The sequence below is a fragment of the Vulpes vulpes genome, chromosome 3 (genome assembly GCF_048418805.1).
Source record: "Vulpes vulpes isolate BD-2025 chromosome 3, VulVul3, whole genome shotgun sequence".
NCBI classification, from domain to species: Eukaryota; Metazoa; Chordata; class Mammalia; order Carnivora; family Canidae; genus Vulpes; species Vulpes vulpes.
In genome coordinates, this window is record NC_132782.1 from 23,442,754 (window position 1) to 23,460,290 (window position 17,537).

The window sequence follows — 17,537 nt, forward strand, 5'->3', positions numbered from 1 at the left end:
TTAGGGAACACTTCTCAGAGGAGGGGGACCTAGCATTCCAAAATGAGGATATCAATAATTTACTCAGAAACTCATCCTCCAGCTCAGTTAGAAGAAGAATAATGACACAAATAAAAAAAAAAAACTAATAGTATTAATATTTTATCAGTTCCACTATGTTCTCTAAGGATCCCAAATGTTCTGTACATTAATAATTGAGTCTCCTTAAAACCTTCAGAACCATTGTGAGCAAGAAGAGCAGGGAATGTAAATACCATTTAAATAACCACTACTTCATTTCTGTTACCTACAGTCCTTTTATGCATGTTTCTTTTGTTAGTACAAAGAAATCAATGATTCCTGAAGATATGTAATAGATACATGCACTCATTCCTTCCTTGCCTAGTTTATTCATTCATTCTATAAAAATTTATTGGATATATAATCCAAGCACAGTGCTAGGCCCTAGGGAAATAAATATGATCAAAGTCTAATGAAGAAAACAAAAATGAAACATATAAGGGTTTTCCATGAAATGGATCCAAAGTAGAGTTAGATAGGCTACAAATTACAGAAGGGATTCAGAGGAGGATGTGGTCAACAGCATAAATGGGGAGCACTCCAGAAAGCTTTCAGAGTAATAATAATCTCCTCACAGTCAAACCTAATGGCAAATTCCTTGAACATGATGCTTCTTCTAAGCATTATTCAATACTTCTGCCTTGAAATTTAATTTTCCCCAAAGTTTAGTGATATGACCCTGAATATTTTTGCCTCTAACTTTCCATGGCCCCTTTTGCTAATTCCATTGACAGTACCTCTGTTCAAAGACTTTAATGTGGTTGTTTAATGGTAGTTGTCTCTTCTGATTTGAGCCAGAGCCTTTTATTCCTCATTGTGCATCAGAATTACTGCAAAAAAACTCAAAAACATACAGGTGTCCCAGCCTTCCTTTGATTTTTCAGCTTTGGGACTTAGATATGTGTGTCCTGTGTTTTCCTTTTAAGATCCTAGGAGATTCCAGCCAGGATAGAACCAACTAATGATGCCTTCCTTCCTCTTACTGTTCCATATGGAGATTGTTCATTTTCATCATTCTCTCTCATTGGCTTCCTGAACTGCCTAGAGTTCTGGGTCTGGAAACAGTCATCAGACTGAGAACAACTGGAATAGGAAGGGGCCATCCCAGTCTTCTCCATCCAGGATACTGTACGATCAAATCCACCATGACCATTCGGAATCTCAAAACTGCCTCATACTCCTCTTGTCTTTGGTCATTTGTATAAGAACTTCTTTTCATCTATCCTCTTTGTAAACTTCCTCTTACTGTGCCCCTATTCTTCCAAACATCACAATTTTATCTCATGGAAATTCAGATTCATAGTAAACAAACTTTTCACTAATTCTCACACTCCATTACTCAAGCGAAAGTTGCCCATTTCTCCTAACTCTGGTCTCTTCCCAATCAGCATCACCTTTTTTGCTTCAGTCAAATTTATTGGAGAAATGGCCTATTTTTGCTATTTTTGATTCTTACTTTCACATTTGTTCACTAAACAACTGCAACTTGGTATCCAGCATTACTATTCCATAAAACTACTATAGCAAATGATATAACTAATCTCCAGTCTATCAAATATAAAGAACATTTCCATTCAAAACGGCACCTCTTTGGCAATTAGGTAATAATATCACTGGGACATCTATTTCTCTTATCCTACCAGCTTTAAGGTTTGGGATTATCACTGACTTCCCTTGCTCTTTAAGTAAAAAATAAATTATTTGATTCAGTAATATTTTATAATTTATGAATTCATTAAAGTATATTTCTACTATATATGATAATTTCTACTATATATATATATATATATATATATATGATGCTATTACAACCAAATTTTCAAGTTTAGTTCTCTTTATTCTTACAGAACTCTATTCTAAGTTCCAATGTCTATTAAAAGCTTCCACATACATCTTTTAACTCCTGTGATTTTCTATTCAAGCCCACCCTGTAAACTATTATAAAGATAACCTTTCTCAAACTGAATTTTTATCAAATCTTTCCCTGCTTTAAGAACCATTGTTTGGCCACAATCAAATCTGTGTAGCCCAACATGTATTGCCATCTAGCCCAATCTTCAGCCACTAGGCCAATTTAGTCTCATCTGTTGACATTTCCTGCCAGGGTTCTTCACATACCATGCGTATCTTTCTTATACTTGTCTCAACAGCTTTGTTAATACCTTTCACTGATCTGTCATTTTAACTCTCAATTTTTATCCATCACTTCTTTTGAGATCCAAATAAATTTTCTTTTCTATTGGGCTGATAGAACTCTTGCATGAGCCATTTGTCAGCACTTGGTATAAGGTTGTCCATATATTATCTGGCAATGGCTGTATTTTAAATATTAATCCTACCACAGAATACCTTCGGGTAATTTTAGAATTTGGATTGCATTTGTCTCCCACATTATTATCACCATTAAGCAACAAAACCATAAGAAGTCCACTGAGCAATATTTGAGCAATGGAAAAACAATGAACAAATTAATTACATATAAAATTATTACTGAAATGCAATAATGCTTCCAGAACTCACAACCAAACAATTCACAGTTTAATTACTGCCTTCTATGGTCAGTCTTTCAAACTGTATTAATACAAGGTTTTCTTTTCATTGTTTCAAAATGCCTATGTAATTCGTTTGAAAAAATTACTTTCTCCAGTAAAATTAATTGCAATAGTGGCTGAATACATGCACAAATACATTTATACATGTATATAGTTTTAAAAATGTTACACAGGGAAAAATATTTCTAGTCCCTCCTATGAAAGTGTCTAATACCTTTATTAACTGCTTTCAAATATTTGCTATTGGAAATAAATTGGCCTGGTTTTCGATCACTTCTTGTCCCTGAAAGAAATCTCATCTCATAATTTTCCTTTTCAGGCCCTACATATGTTGGCTTCATCATAAGCAGACTTCTCCTGAGCAAAAAAAAAATAATAATAATAATAAAATATTTTGATTCCCAGAGGGTTTATTCTGTATTCTCTAAATCTGCCTTGTACAATATGATAACCACTAGCTAACTGAAGTGTGGCTACATCAAATTGTTATGTGTTATAAGTATGAAGTATATACTGGATTTTGAAGACGTTAATACAGAAAATACAATATCTCATAAATAATTTTTATAATAATTACATGCTATTTGATAAAATTTGTGATATATTGGGGTGAACCAAGCATATTATTAAATTATTTTCACTTGTTTCTTTTTACTTTGCTTATTGGGTGAGTTTTGGCAATTTGTGGTCCTAAAATAATTGGTTCATTTCATCTAAGTTGTTGAACTTATTTTTTTTTATGTTTTTAATTTTTTAAATTTTATTTATTTATTCATGAGAGACATAGGGGGGGGCGGGCAGAGACACAGACAGAAGGAGAAGCAGGCTCCATGCAGGGAGCCTGACATGGGACTCAGTCCCGGGACTCCAGAATCACACCCTGGAACAAAGGCAGGTGCTAAACCACTGAGCCACCCAGGATCCCCCAGTTGTTGAATTTATATGCATAGAGTTGTTAATAGTATTCCCATATTATCCTTTTAATGTCTGTGGGATTTACCTTGCTGCCTCATCCTTCCCGCCTAAAATTTAGGCGTCTTCTCTCTTTTTTCCTTTCGTAGCCAGGCTAGAAGCTTATCAATTTCATTGAGCTTTTCAAAGAGCCATTTATTTCTTTATTGTTTTCCTGTTTACAATTTCATTGATTTCCGCTTTTTACGTTTTCCCTCATTCTGACTGCTTTGATTTCAATTTGCTCTTATTTTTCTAATTTCATAAGGTGGGAATTTTGTTGATTTGAGATATTAATCCTTTTCTACTGTAAGTATTTTATGCTCTACAATTTATATGTGGCAATTAGAAAATTTAAAGCTACATGTGTGGTTTGCATTATATCTTGGTATTTATTGCTCCTCTACTAAGTATAACAGACTAGCAAAATGGGGTTTTTTTCCCCACTACATTAATAAAAGTTTAATTGCCTATGGGATCACTGAACCAAAGAACCTCAGGCTCTCAGAAAGCAGTGAGCAATAGCCTTGGGTGGTTTGGGTTTCTCCAAATTCAATTATGTAAAAACTTGGGATATGTTTTGAATTGAAAATTAAAGTTTAAAAAAGTATCCCATGAAACTGAATTTAAGAGTTTTTGGTTCTTCAGAGCTCCCTGTCTACTGACAGAGTGAGCTTTGTAAAACGAAAATCAGAGAGCCATCTATGGAAATATGGGTTATGGAGTTGAAAGATGAGATTGCTTCCTTTAATTTCACTGGCCTGACTCAGGGCCTGAAATTTGTGCCATGGAAGTCCCCTTACTAGTTCTCTGGCTGGAAACCTGGAGTTTTGGTTTACTCACCCAGCCATACAGTTCCCATCACTGTATCTGCAAGACCAAACTTTGGGGAGAACAGAGGGAGGAAAAAAAGCAATGCAAATTCACTGCAAACTCTGAGCCATAATTCCTCTGGTCAGAGAGGGCTTCCTCCACTCAGCAGTTTAGGCACCTGCGTGGTTGCCTCCACCTTCTCCATCACAGCTGCTTCTGGGGGATTGCCTGGGCTGGGGAAGACAGAATAGAAAAGCAAAAAGCAGGGGCACCTGGGTGGCTCAGTCAGTTAAGCATCTGCTCAGAAACTGATCCATCGCAGGGTCCTGGGAACAAGCCCCACCTCAAGGTCCTTACTCAGCGGGGAGTCTACTAGAGGATTCTCTCTCCCTCCCTCCACCCCTCTCCTTCTGCCCTCCCCCTGCCGGTGTGCTTTCTCCCTTTCTTTCTCTCTCAAATAAATCAATAAATAAAACCTAAAAACAAAAACAAAAACAAAAACAAAAACAAAAAAAACAAAAATGAAAGCCTGGTATTTCCTCTCTTTCTGTCTGACCCATGGAAGCCCTTTTTCTACTGCATGGATGTGAAAGAGAAGACTGTTCTGGAGCTCTTGCTGTCCACTTCTGGGCATACTTCAGGGTGTCAACTTGCCTGTGAATGGAAGCTGGGCAACACTGGAGGGAAAAAACACTACTATCTGGCGGTTCTGGGGATTCCCATCTCTTTCCCTAATCTACCTGCTAGCCCTTTACAGCATCCTCTGTATACACACAATCTGCCAGCGTTTATAGCTGCATTTAAGGGAGATAAGGTGGAGGGTGTTTATTCCATCTTGCCTGGAACTGGAACCATTATTCCATTTTCATACAATTTTTTTAAGACAAAAATTCTAATCTCACTCAAATCCCTAAACATCAAATATATGGTAGGAGGGAGACAGAGGATACAGGTAATTTGGAAGACTGGGCTAACCAAAGAATCAGAAATTTGCCTTATTCTCCTGAGGACTAAAAGCTTGATGAACTTGTCATGAGAATGATATAGCTATGCCGTTTGAAAAATTCTTGAGTTTTACCTTTCTCACCATTTATATGGTGTAATATATCTAAGACAAAAATCTATATTTAGAAAAGATGCATTCTTGATTAAGTACAATAAATACTTGGGTCTTTTCTAAAGTAGAAGGATCTGTTGCCATCTGGATAGAATGCAAAAGGGATATTTTTATCCTAACATTGAAGCTAACTCAGCAGTACTGAAGATTGAGAGTAGGGGTGAATGAGTCCAGCACCACCATTTTATCTCTACTATCCCTCATTTGTATTTCTTAAACCATCAAGAGTTTTGTCCTGTCAGTCCAAATCTCAGACCAAAGACCCTTTTTGTGATAACCAGTAAGGACTATGGGTTCTATTTTCAATGAAAAATGTCGTTTGTAGGTTTATATTTTAAAGAAGCACTGTTTTCTAAATAATTAACAACTTGGAGACTATAGGCCTATGATCTTAAAAAAATACTAGTTGTAATCCTGACTTTTGACTCAGATTTCAAATAGGAACGTATTTGGTGACAAATAACGTAAAGCTCAACCAACATTGGGTTAAACATCTAAGAGTTTACCGAGGTCACAACAAGAAGTCTGGGACTCAGCATAATCTTCCACAGTATGAAGGAAACTATAAATGATCAGTATAAATGGTTAATTTATAAACATATTCCCCAATTGTTGGGTCATTGTTTTGTTTCCAGTTAAATTATTCCATTAAGAACATGTGGAAAGATGCTCGATATCATAGCAAAAGCATTTTCATATCTATATTCTTACGAGTGCTCTCATTTCCAAGGAGAGATTCCGGGAAGGGAGGTTGCTGAGTCACAGAATGTAAGCATTTTACATTTGAATGTTTGCTAGTTTCTGAAATGATTGTGTCAGTCCAAATTCCCACCAACAGTATGGTAGCATGGCCCTTTACTTGTATTCTCACTGTCATTGGGTATTATAAATATCTTGAATTTTTAAGGGTGAATCATGGTTTATTTTTTATTATTATTTCATTTTGCTTCTCATCTTACTGATGTTGAACATCCCTTTAAATGTTTATTGGTGATTTGCCTCTCTGCTGTGAATCAGATGTTTTTTTTTAAACATTTTTTTTTAATTTTTATTTATTTATGATAGTCACACACAGAGAGAGAGAGAGAGAGAGAGAGAGAAGCAGAGACACAGGCAGAGGGAGAAGCAGGCTCCATGCACCGGGAGCCCGAAGTGGGATTCGATCCCGGGTCTCCAGGATCGCGCCCTGGGCCAAAGGCAGGCGCCAAACCACTGCGCCACCCAGGGATCCCGAATCAGATGTTTTTATTGATTTATTGGATTATTTGATTCTCTTATCAATATGAAGGATTGTAACCCTTTGCCTTTCATATAAACTGCAAATGTATTTCTCCTAGTCTATTGTTTGTCCTTTAAATTTGGTCTACGGTATCTGGAAAACTCATATTCATCTCCAGGACAGCCAAATATCATTTTCTCTGTCAAGCTTCCCCTGGATCCTCTGGCAGTTAGTCATTCTTTCCACACTATACCCATAATGTGTTGTGCATATCCCTGTGTGCTGAATTTTAACTACAAACCTTTTCCTCCTGTTCAAGAAACTATGCCAAAATGAAGGCTAAACAGACTAACATTATAATAGATATATTTCTGAATCTGCTTTCAATTTTCCAAAACTAAATCATTCACAAACTTCAGAATTTTCTCTTTGCTTATCATTAATACAATCACATCATCTTTCATTTAGAGAATCTCAGGTCCATTTCTCAACCGTCTCCCTATGAAAATTCTTATTTTCTTCTTTCTGTACCTTTTGTTCATGAGTGCTGACTTCAACATCCCCAGGGAATGCCACTCTTGCTGTCACTCTGTTCTAGTTACCTCTTGCTGTGTGACAAACCGCTGCAAATTTTAGTAGCCTAAAAAAATTATTTACTTTGGTCACAATTCTCAACTTGGGCAGGGCTCAGTGGGGAAGATTTGCTCTGCTCCACACAGTTCAGCTGGGCAGCTTTACCAAGCCTGGAGAATCTACTTCCAAGACGGCTCAGATGGCTCACTCACATAACTCACAAGTTGGTTGGCTGTTACCCAAGATCTCAGCCAGAGCTGTTGCTGGGAGCCTCAGTTCTGCACATGGGCCTCTCAGAAGTGCTACTTGACTTCCTCACAAGTCGGTTGAGTTCCAAGAGTGACTATTTGAAATTACAGAAAGTAAAAGCAGCCAGTCTTTTGATGCTAGGTCTAGAAACTGGTACAGCATTATCTATGCTGTAATATTTGGGTCAAAGAAGTCCAAGAGTCAGTCCAGTGTAAAGAAAATGAACACAGACCCCACTTCTCAATGGGAGGAGTGCCAAAGAATTTATAGCCATCTTTAATCTGCCATAATCTTCCTGGGTACTGGGTCATTCTAAAGTTGTCAAAAAAGTTATCAGTATTTGCTATAACTAAGCCATGCTCTGTTTCCTACAGAAATATGGAAGATGCCTCTCTTTCTTGCCAACTCTTGGTCACTTGGTGTCTCAGCCACAAAGCAATATGGTGAGTGCCTCATGTTTCCCACAGGTCCTTGAGCTTCTGTCAAGGGGTCAAGTCCAACCTTAACTGCTAAACCAAGACCAGGGATAAGATATTGCCCTCCCCTAATTTTTTACTCTACAGTCTCTGTGCCCACAAAATGTTCCATTTATTTAAAAAAAATGTTCCATTTATTGAATTCCTTCCCCTTTAGTAAATCAACTCCCATCAACACTTCATTTTATATATAATCACACTCTGAACTGCTTAGCCTGAACTACTAACAAATTATTTGTGATTTTTGCAATATTAATGTGCCTTAACTCCATGTCTGAGAAGCTTACTATCATAGACTCTCTCTTAAACCAACTTCTGTTATATAAACAATATTTTATCAGATTATCCATGGCATTCTCCAATCTAAAGGATGCTATTTGAATTTCATTTCACTCCATTCCTCCATAGTACTTACTGGAGCTGAACATCTCAGAAAAGAAATACCCTGTAGACTAGAAAAGAGCCAAGTGAAGTACAGAAAATCACTAGGAAGTTTTACTGTTTCATTTACTGTAAGTCCTTTTTGTTTGTTTGTTTTTTAATGGAAAAAGTTCTCCATTTTCAAAAGTATAAGAGAAAAACTAAACTGCCTACTAGCTCTTATTCTCCCAGGAATAGTTCCTACCTAATTTTAGAGATTTTCTTCAAAATGATCAGTGAAAAATATGACAGGTACTTTATATGTATACAACTCTAAGACACAGCTCCCTTGAACCATAGAAAAAAAGAAACTCTCATATACTATTGGTGGGAAAGCAAACTGGTGCAGCCACTGTGGAAGGCAGTATGGGGTTTCCTCATAAAGTTAAAAATAGAACTACTCTGCATCCAGTAATCTGTACAACTGGGTATTTACCCAAAGAATACAAAAACACTAATTCAAAGGGATATATGCACCCCTTTGTTTATAGCAGCATTATTTACAATAGCCAAATTATGGGAACACCTGGGTAGTTCAGTCAGTTCAGTGTCCAACTCTTGACCTCTGCTCAGGTCTCGATCTCAGGGTTGTGAGTTCAAGCCCCCACCCTGGGCTCCACACTGGGCATGGAGTCTACTTTAAAAAATTAATAAATTTTTAAAAATAGTTGAATTATGGAAAGAGCCCAAATGTCCATCAACTGGTGAATGGATAAAGAGGATGTGGTATGTATATATAAAATAGGATATTAATCAGCCATTAAAAGAATGAAGTCTTGCCATTTGCAATAACATAGATGGAGCTAGAGAGTACAAGGCTAAGCGAAATAAGCCAATCAGAGAAAAACAAATGCCATATGATTTCACTCACATATGGAATTTAAGAAACAAAACAAACAATGGGGGAAAAGAGAGAGAGAGAGAGAGACCAAAACCAGACTCAACTATAGGAAACAAACAGCTGGTAGAGGAAAGGCTGGTGGTGGAATAGGTTGAAATAGGTGATGGGGACTGAGAATACACTTATTTTGATGGGTACTGGGTAACATATGGAATTGTTGAATCACCATATTGTATGCCAGAAACTAATATAACACTGATGTTAACTACACTAGGATTAAATTTAAAAAAAAATACTGGAATTTGGAAGGTACAAATTAATCTTACCTCTCTCCCTCAAAATTAAATTAAATTTAATTGATTAAAATCAATTGAAAAACTGACATCAAGGCGAGATATGGATCAAAGTATCTGCCCTCATTACCAGTAAAACTGGACCAGAGGATAGGCTGATTTTGTTTTCCATTTATTCTCCCTAAAATCTAGTTATTGGGACCTGCCTCTGAAGAGAGTTGAGTCTGAGCAGAGACACACATTTCGTTGCCCTAGAGGGTGAGATTGTGACCCAGCCTCTGCCAGGCAGGGATTTCCAACCAGCCCAGCAGCAGTAGAGTAAGGAGCAAGTAGCCCATGGGTAGACAGGGTCTGCAGTGAGAGACCTTGAGGTTGGCTTCCCCATGGCAGCCACTTCTTTCTCTAGTCTCACCAGTCAGGTAACATAGCCCCCTTGCTTCTGTAGGGAATCTGGAGAGATGGGTGAAAGCATCTGGTAGACTAGAATTTCTGAGAGAGTAGAATTTTCTAACTTGTGGGTCTCTAGGAAAATCAGGCAAGGGAGAACATGGATTTCCTATATGACATAAACATTTTGAGTAAAACACTGCTATGACGCAGATTATATAACACAAATTATTCCTCTTCCAATACCCTCCCCTAAAGGGTTCCATCACATTCTCAACATACATGCTGTAAAATTTTCTCTAGTGTGTAAACATATACAATTAAATCACACGGATTTACTTTATTCTTCAATCTTAAAGGACCTTATCAGGAAAGTGAAAAAACAATCCACAGAATGAGAGAAAATGTTGGCAAATCCTACATCTGATAAGGGATTAATATCTAAACCATATAAAGGATTAATATTCAAAATATATAAAGAACTCTGATAACTCAACAATAAAAAATAAACAGCCTGATTTTAAAATGGGCAAAAGACTTGGCTAGACATTTCTCCAAGGAAGATACATGATTGTCTAAACACATAAAAAGGGGGATTAACATTATTAGTCATTAGGGAAATACAAATCAAAACCACCATGAGGTACCACTTCACACATGGTAAAATGGCTATAACCTAAAACAAAAAATAGCAATTTGGGCAAGGACGTAGAAAAATTGGAACACATGGTTGTTGCTAGTAGGAATGTAGTACAATGCAATTGCTATGAGGACATTTTGATGTTTCTTCAAAAAGTTAAATATACCCAAAATAACTGAAAACAGGTCCTCAGATATTTGTACGCCAACGTTCACCATAGAATTTCTCATAATAGTTAAAAAGTGGAAATAACCCAAGGGTTCATCAAAGTATGAATGGATAAATAAAATGTGGTATATCCGTACAATGAAATATTATTCATTCATAAAAAGGAATGAAGTTCTGATACATGCTATAATGTGGATGAACCTTGAGAACATTATATGCTAAGTGAAATAAAGCCCACCACAAAGGACAAATATTATAGAGTTAGTCCGTTTATAAGAGGCACCTAAAATTGACAAATCTGTAGTGGCAGAAAGTAGATTTGAGGTTACCAGAGAAGTCAAGAATAGGAGTCATTGCTTAATAGGTAAAGAATTTATATTTGAGGTGAAGAAAAAGTTTGGGAAATGGTGTTGATGGTTGTACACTTTTGAGTGTAATTAATGCCATGGAAATGTACACTTAAAAATGGATGAAGTGGGGGGGATCCCTGGGTGGTGCAGTGGTTTGGCGCCTGCCTTTGGCCCAGGGCGCGATCCTGGAGACCCGGGATCGAATCCCACGTCGGGCTCCCGGTGCATGGAGCCTGCTTCTCCCTCTGCCTGTGTCTCTGCCTCTCTCTCTCTCTCTGTGTGTGACTATCATAAATAAATAAAAATTTAAAAAAAATTAAAAAAAAAATGGATGAAGTGGGGATCCCTGGGTGGCGCAGCGGTTTAGCACCTGCCTTTGGCCCAGGGCGCGATCCTGGAGACCCGGGATCGAATCCCACGTCGGGCTCCCGGTGCATGGAGCCTGCTTCTCCCTCTGCCTGTGTCTCTGCCTCTCTCTCTATCTCTCTGTGACTATCATAAATAAATAAAAATTAAAAAAAATTTTTAAAAAAAATGGATGAAGTGGGGATCCCTGGGTGGCGCAGCGGTTTAGCGCCTGCCTTTGGCCCAGGGAGCGATCCTGGAGACCGGGGATCGAATCCCACGTCCGGCTCCCGGTGCATGGAGCCTGCTTCTCCCTCTGCCTATGTCTCTACTTCTCTCTCTCTCTCTGTGACTGTCATAAATCAATAAAAATTAAAAAAAAAAGGATGAAGTGGCAAATTTTATGTTATAATATTTTAGTACAATAAAAAATTTTTAAATACTACATTCTTAGTAAGTATTCAAGTTCACAGTGGAAAATCATGCTATTCCTTATGTAAGGCAAATTTTAATAAGACTTTTAGCTTTACTACTAATATATTTTGACTATTTCTCATGAATTCATTTCTAGCTAAGTAAATGGAGGAAATAGGACAAAAATAAGTACTCACTGGGTAGGAAATTTAGTCAGAATCAGGGAACTAATAGATTTATGAGTCAAATCAGAGGTGAAATTTAGTATTTTATACTCTAAAAGGTCATTCTTCACTGAATGCTAATATTGTATATGTACAAATACAGGAGCCAGTGGCTGGAAGTTTATTTGGTTTGTATCATTCCTTTGGACAATAGCAATGTTGTTAGTTGCAAGATAGATGCTGAGGAGAACATTCTCAGAAACATCCCTAATGTACTCCCAATTCCTCCTTCTTCCTGGACCACTTAGAAATGTAACGTCGAAAAAAAAATAAGAAAGAAAGAAAGAAAAAGAAAAAGAAAAAAAAAAGAAATGTAACGTCGAGAGCAGCCATAAGCAAATCTTTACCTGACTTAAATCTCTCCCCTTTCTCGAATTTCTTCTTTCTCATTAGAAGTAATTTGAGTATGGTTTGGGAATCTAGATGCCTTTTGGGAGTTAATGTTTTTTCCACACAATTATGTTTTCACCACTGAAAATAGGGAAATATTTTTTTTCTAGACATTCCACTGGAATTAAGTCCTATACTGTTGAAAGGAAAATAATATCTTCAGGGTATAGACATTTAACAATATTAGAAAACTCATAAAAATTCTGCATTTCCAGAAATGTTCCTTTTAATCTAAATTACTAGAATTTGAGATAATTTTCAATGGAGGCAGAATGTTGCTTTTCTATCAAATTAAATATACAAATTACTCTGATATATTAATTATTAAAGAACAATTATGCCACTTTTTCTTTTAAAAGCAGCAGGTATAATACATATATCATTGCATTTCTCCCCCCAAATTTCCCTTTTTAGGTGTTGGAAGGTAACTGCTTTTATCATAGTTTTTCAAATGAAGAAACCAGAGAGGCTAACTGCAGTGCCCAAATTAGAGTAGACTCAGCACTGAACCCTACACCCTCTCAATACCCCTTAAACAGCATTCTTCTTTATAATTAGAATGAATTGCAGGGCTCTGTGTATTGGAAAAGGATAGGAATGAACTTAAATATTAAATATTTATTGGCTTATTGAACTACTAATGTTGTACCATTCAAAAAGCTCATATTAAAACCAACTTGGATCCAATAATTTTGTGCTACAGGTTAAGCTATGCCAACATTGACAGCATAATAGCTAATAAACTGGTTAAATTCCTGATCTATATATCTACAATATGGAATTTACCTTTTTGTCATTTTAAGAAGTCTTTTGTCAACAAATCCAGAACAGACTTCAGACTTCTTGATTTCTTCTTTAAAATCAATAACATTGGAGGATGATGCTACTACTTAAAATTTCTTTGGGGGCTGAGTGCCTAAGTAGATAGTGATGGGGGGTCAGGGAGGGTATAGGAAAGGGACATAAAGAGGTAATGGCTAGGGGCCTACATGAAGCCAAAAGGCCTTTTTACCTGGGACCTCATGTTCTTAGATACACACACACACACACACACACACACACACACACACACACACACAGAAAGAGAATGGCCCCATGATCCCATGGCACCTTATGGTAAGATCCACAATAGAGATGAAGCTTTGTTTGATCTATCCTCTCCCTTCATTTTAGAGTTAAAGAGCCTGAAATCCAGAAGGGTAGTCCATCCAGAAGACTGGCATAAAAGGACAACAGGACTTTGGAATCTAGAACCACAAACATCTTCTGAGGATGGATCCTGTTAAATGGGAAGCCTTTCCCACCCAACCCCACCCCCAGCTCCTGGATGGATTTAGGTATGCAAATTTAGTGATAGTTGCTGTGAAGCTGTACTGCTTTGCCTAAGATAGCATTCTCCCTGGAGTTGTGTGGTCCTGGACAGAAATAGGGTTGGGAGAAAAGAGAGGGATTCTGTGAGACCCAGACTTCCATGAGCTTCCCTGAATTTCATTAATAGACCTGCAATGCAGGCTGGGCATGAATTATTAGTGGAAACAGGGGAAGGCATGTGGTTTCAAGTCCAAGTTAACTTCAGCACAAACAGTTGGCAGGTATCTAAGAAGATGCTGGGGACACAGGAGACCATGAGAAAGTAAACCTCTGAGGATGAGCAGGAATTTCGAGGAAGTCTTGGGTTTCCACAATTCATGGAATTCAGTTTATTTGTGTAGCAGCAGCAGCAAGACTTTGAATTTTTAGCTGAGTTTCATGAGTTAGTGGTATAATCAGTGTTAAAACACAGATCTGTTGATTCCTGGTTCAATGCTCTTTCACATCATGATTTGTTTTTTTCTTATATACAAAGGACTTCCTGGTAGCCAAGGATTTCTTCTTTGAAAGACAGCCCAGAGCCCAGAGCAAGGAGCTGCCTAAACAGGAGACTAAATTTTGGATTCTAATGGCTCTCTCTTTCAGTACTAAGTTTTCTTCAACTTTCGAGCCTGATATACCCAATTGCTTTTACTACTGTGCAGTCAGAAAAACATGGTCTGTATATATCAGATGCAGTTTAGATCTGCTTCTAAATCCAGGAAGCAAGTATAAAATCCAGCCTAGATGTTCACAGAAGCCAGTAATGTTGAAGCACTAAAAATAGAGTCATTACCGGTTGCCCAATCAAACCTCTTTGATCTTAGTGAAGACATTCACTTACCTAAAAGGCTACCTATAAGGGCTGGCTTCATCCCTGGGCTCCTTTCTTAGAAGGGGACACACCACTTGGAGTCTAAAGTGACTCTGCCTGTCACTGTTTTGAAATTTTTAATAATTTGATTTAGAAATTGGTGTTTTGTAAGTAAAGTCCCTTGGGACAACAGAGGAAGTGCTGAGGGACTGGTGCCCTATCTCACATGGGGTCCTGCCTCCCAGGGAGAGTCTCAGGTATCCTGTCTGCGTCCCCACCCTTGTTCAGTGACCTCTGCCATCTGCCCTGGGGTGGGGGGAGCCAGGTCACAGCTAGGAAAAGGTTGGAGCCAGGCCACACCCTGTGCACTGAGCTATGGCCGGAGGCTCAGAGTTTGTGAGGGTGCGCACTGGCCCAGCACGTACCCCATGCATGAAGGAGACAGACATTAAATAGCAGATGAAATGCAATGTGACAGGTCAAGAAAAACCTTTTTCTTGCTTTTTGAACAGGGGGCCTACCTTTTTATTTTGCACTGAGCCCCACAAATTATGTAGCAGGTCCTGACTCGATACCTTATCTGGTAATCTCAAGCTAATATTATTTTTAGATTCTGAACTAAGGAACTGCACATATATGGAATAATAACTCTGATTTTACTAAAATTATTTGGTTTCAAGAACTCTTAATATTAAATACAAAATCAGATATTTTCAACAGCTCAACAGAGGGAAAATAAGCTTCTGTATTATTCTTGCCAGCAGGTATCGTTAACAACAGAAAGTTTGACAGTATAATAGATGAAATGGAAAAATGATGGAATTTTTTTTTTCACTGAGGCAGCCAGGAAAAAAAATTAGTTATTTTTCCACAGTGAAAATATTATCACTCCATATTTTCTATCACATTAGGGAAAGTTTTTAAAAAATCTTGTTACTTCTCTCTAATGCTGGGATTTGCTCATAAATAACTATGGATAGAGGTTTTCCATTATCTATATGGCACTATGTTACAATGGCCATAGGCCAGTAATGTCAGAGAAATCAAGAGGAAGTATAAGAAATAGCTTCTCATTTTTTTTTTAATTTGTATCTGCTTCACATTTTAATATCTTACCTTGAGCTTGGCCAAAAGAAGTTCATGATCATGAAGAAGTTTTTTGGTTTCATCTTGACTGCTACCAATTTCTAGAAGATTGGGTTGTGATTCGGCCAATTGAAGTTGTACCCACTTGCCACACTATAAATAAAAATGAAATAAAATGCACTTTCAGTTCTTCTTGTTTCTTCCTCTTTACCCTTCTCCTTTTCCTTCTTTCTTTCTTTTTCCTCGTTTCCTTCCTTCCTTTCTTTTTGTTTCGGTTATACTGTGAACAATTTATTTTTTCTATAGAAATAGGGCTTACTTAAATTGAAATATAACAGTTTTAATATAAATCCATGCCTTATTGGCTTTTTTTTTTTTACTTAGTGTAAATTATTTTCTCTTGGAATACTGTATTTATTTATTTATTTTTGGCATACTCTATTTAAGTTAAAAATTCCCAAAGGAAGAACACATACAAGAGAGTATTATTATTGAATATGACAAAACTACAGAACATGTTGCACAACTGTATATTCTCTCTCACAGAATTCCATAAAAATAGTGAAACTGCACCTGCGCAAATAGGATGCAAACTTCACCAAAGAGGAAAGGTTTTGTAAATGCTATTTAGTCTGATTAGTGTTTTTACATTGACCTTGCTGGTCCAACTGGGAAGAATAAACAGCAGATGAAGCAACAGATTTTTATCTTATAGTAGTAAAGTAAAAACATAACATTTTCCAACTTTTGTTGTTGAGTAATCAATAAAGTATGTATGAGAATGTCAATAAAATTGATGCATGTGACAACAGCCATATGAATGCAGACAGATTGTTTTCCTCACGTAGGACACTTTCACTGCTCCAAGATATAACTCACCATTGCATTTCCTGGGGAATTGCTTTTCTAAGAAGCAACAACTGATTAAGCAAGAGGAACCACTAAGAGGCACGTGCACATGGATAAGCAAATTGTTGAAATGAAACAAACAAACAAACAAAAACATGTGGCTAGTCCAGATCATTAGTGCCCTAAGATGGTTTGGAAACAAATCCATACGGATCAGACACAGACACTTCTATTCCTTTAGAAGCTTGAGGCTTATTTTATTTGGAACAGTAGTGAGTTAAAGAAGCTATGGAGGGTAGTCAGAGGGAATGTTCGGTCAAGTTAAAATAAGTACTTCCAGCGTAATTTTAGGGTTTTTTTTTCCTGCACTATCAGCTGACCTCTGATTATCCTATAATTTATCCCATACATATTATTCCTCTTCCTGCTCTCAGAAATATTTCCTATTTGAGGGAAAGAAAAGTTAACTTTTTGAAAACAAGGAGTTTGCCCCTTTTCTCTCATGGCTGAAATTTCTAGTGACTCAAAGCATCATAAAATTACATGCAAATTATCAATTTTTGCTATTTCTGCTCCAGGTTTCTTTCCACGTCTACCTATTGCCTTTGAAAGGACTCAAGGGTAAGGGAATCAGTAGAGGTGCTGTTGACATGGGGCTAAGGCTCAGGAGCACTAGGAATCACATTGCTAGGAACACTTTACATTCAGTGCTTCTAGACTGAATCATTTTGCTCGGTATCAAGTGCTGCTTTCCTGTTACAAATTTTCATATTAACATAAAATTTGCAGCAATTAAGTTAAATTAAACAGGTCTCAGTCTAGGCTTCTAAGCCAGAGAAATCATTCAACTCAGATTGGTGAGGTCCTGAAAGTAACTGGCTGGTGAGCACCAGTTTGTTTGCCTTGTTCCCTCATTAAACACTGCATTCCTGAGGTGGTGACTTGTCTAAATCCGA

At 37.3% G+C, this 17,537-nt stretch overlaps 1 protein-coding gene across 5 annotated transcripts in view; it reads right to left on the minus strand.

The window, feature by feature from the left end:
- Positions 1-17,537, minus strand: part of CCDC141 (coiled-coil domain containing 141) — a 195,568-nt gene that overhangs the window by 174,393 nt on the left and 3,638 nt on the right. For all 5 annotated transcript variants that reach the window (XM_072752066.1, XM_072752067.1, XM_072752068.1 and 2 more), the window contains exon 2: positions 15,763-15,885. In XM_072752066.1, the coding sequence (XP_072608167.1) occupies positions 15,763-15,885 (123 nt within the window). The remainder of the gene's footprint in view (positions 1-15,762; positions 15,886-17,537) is intronic.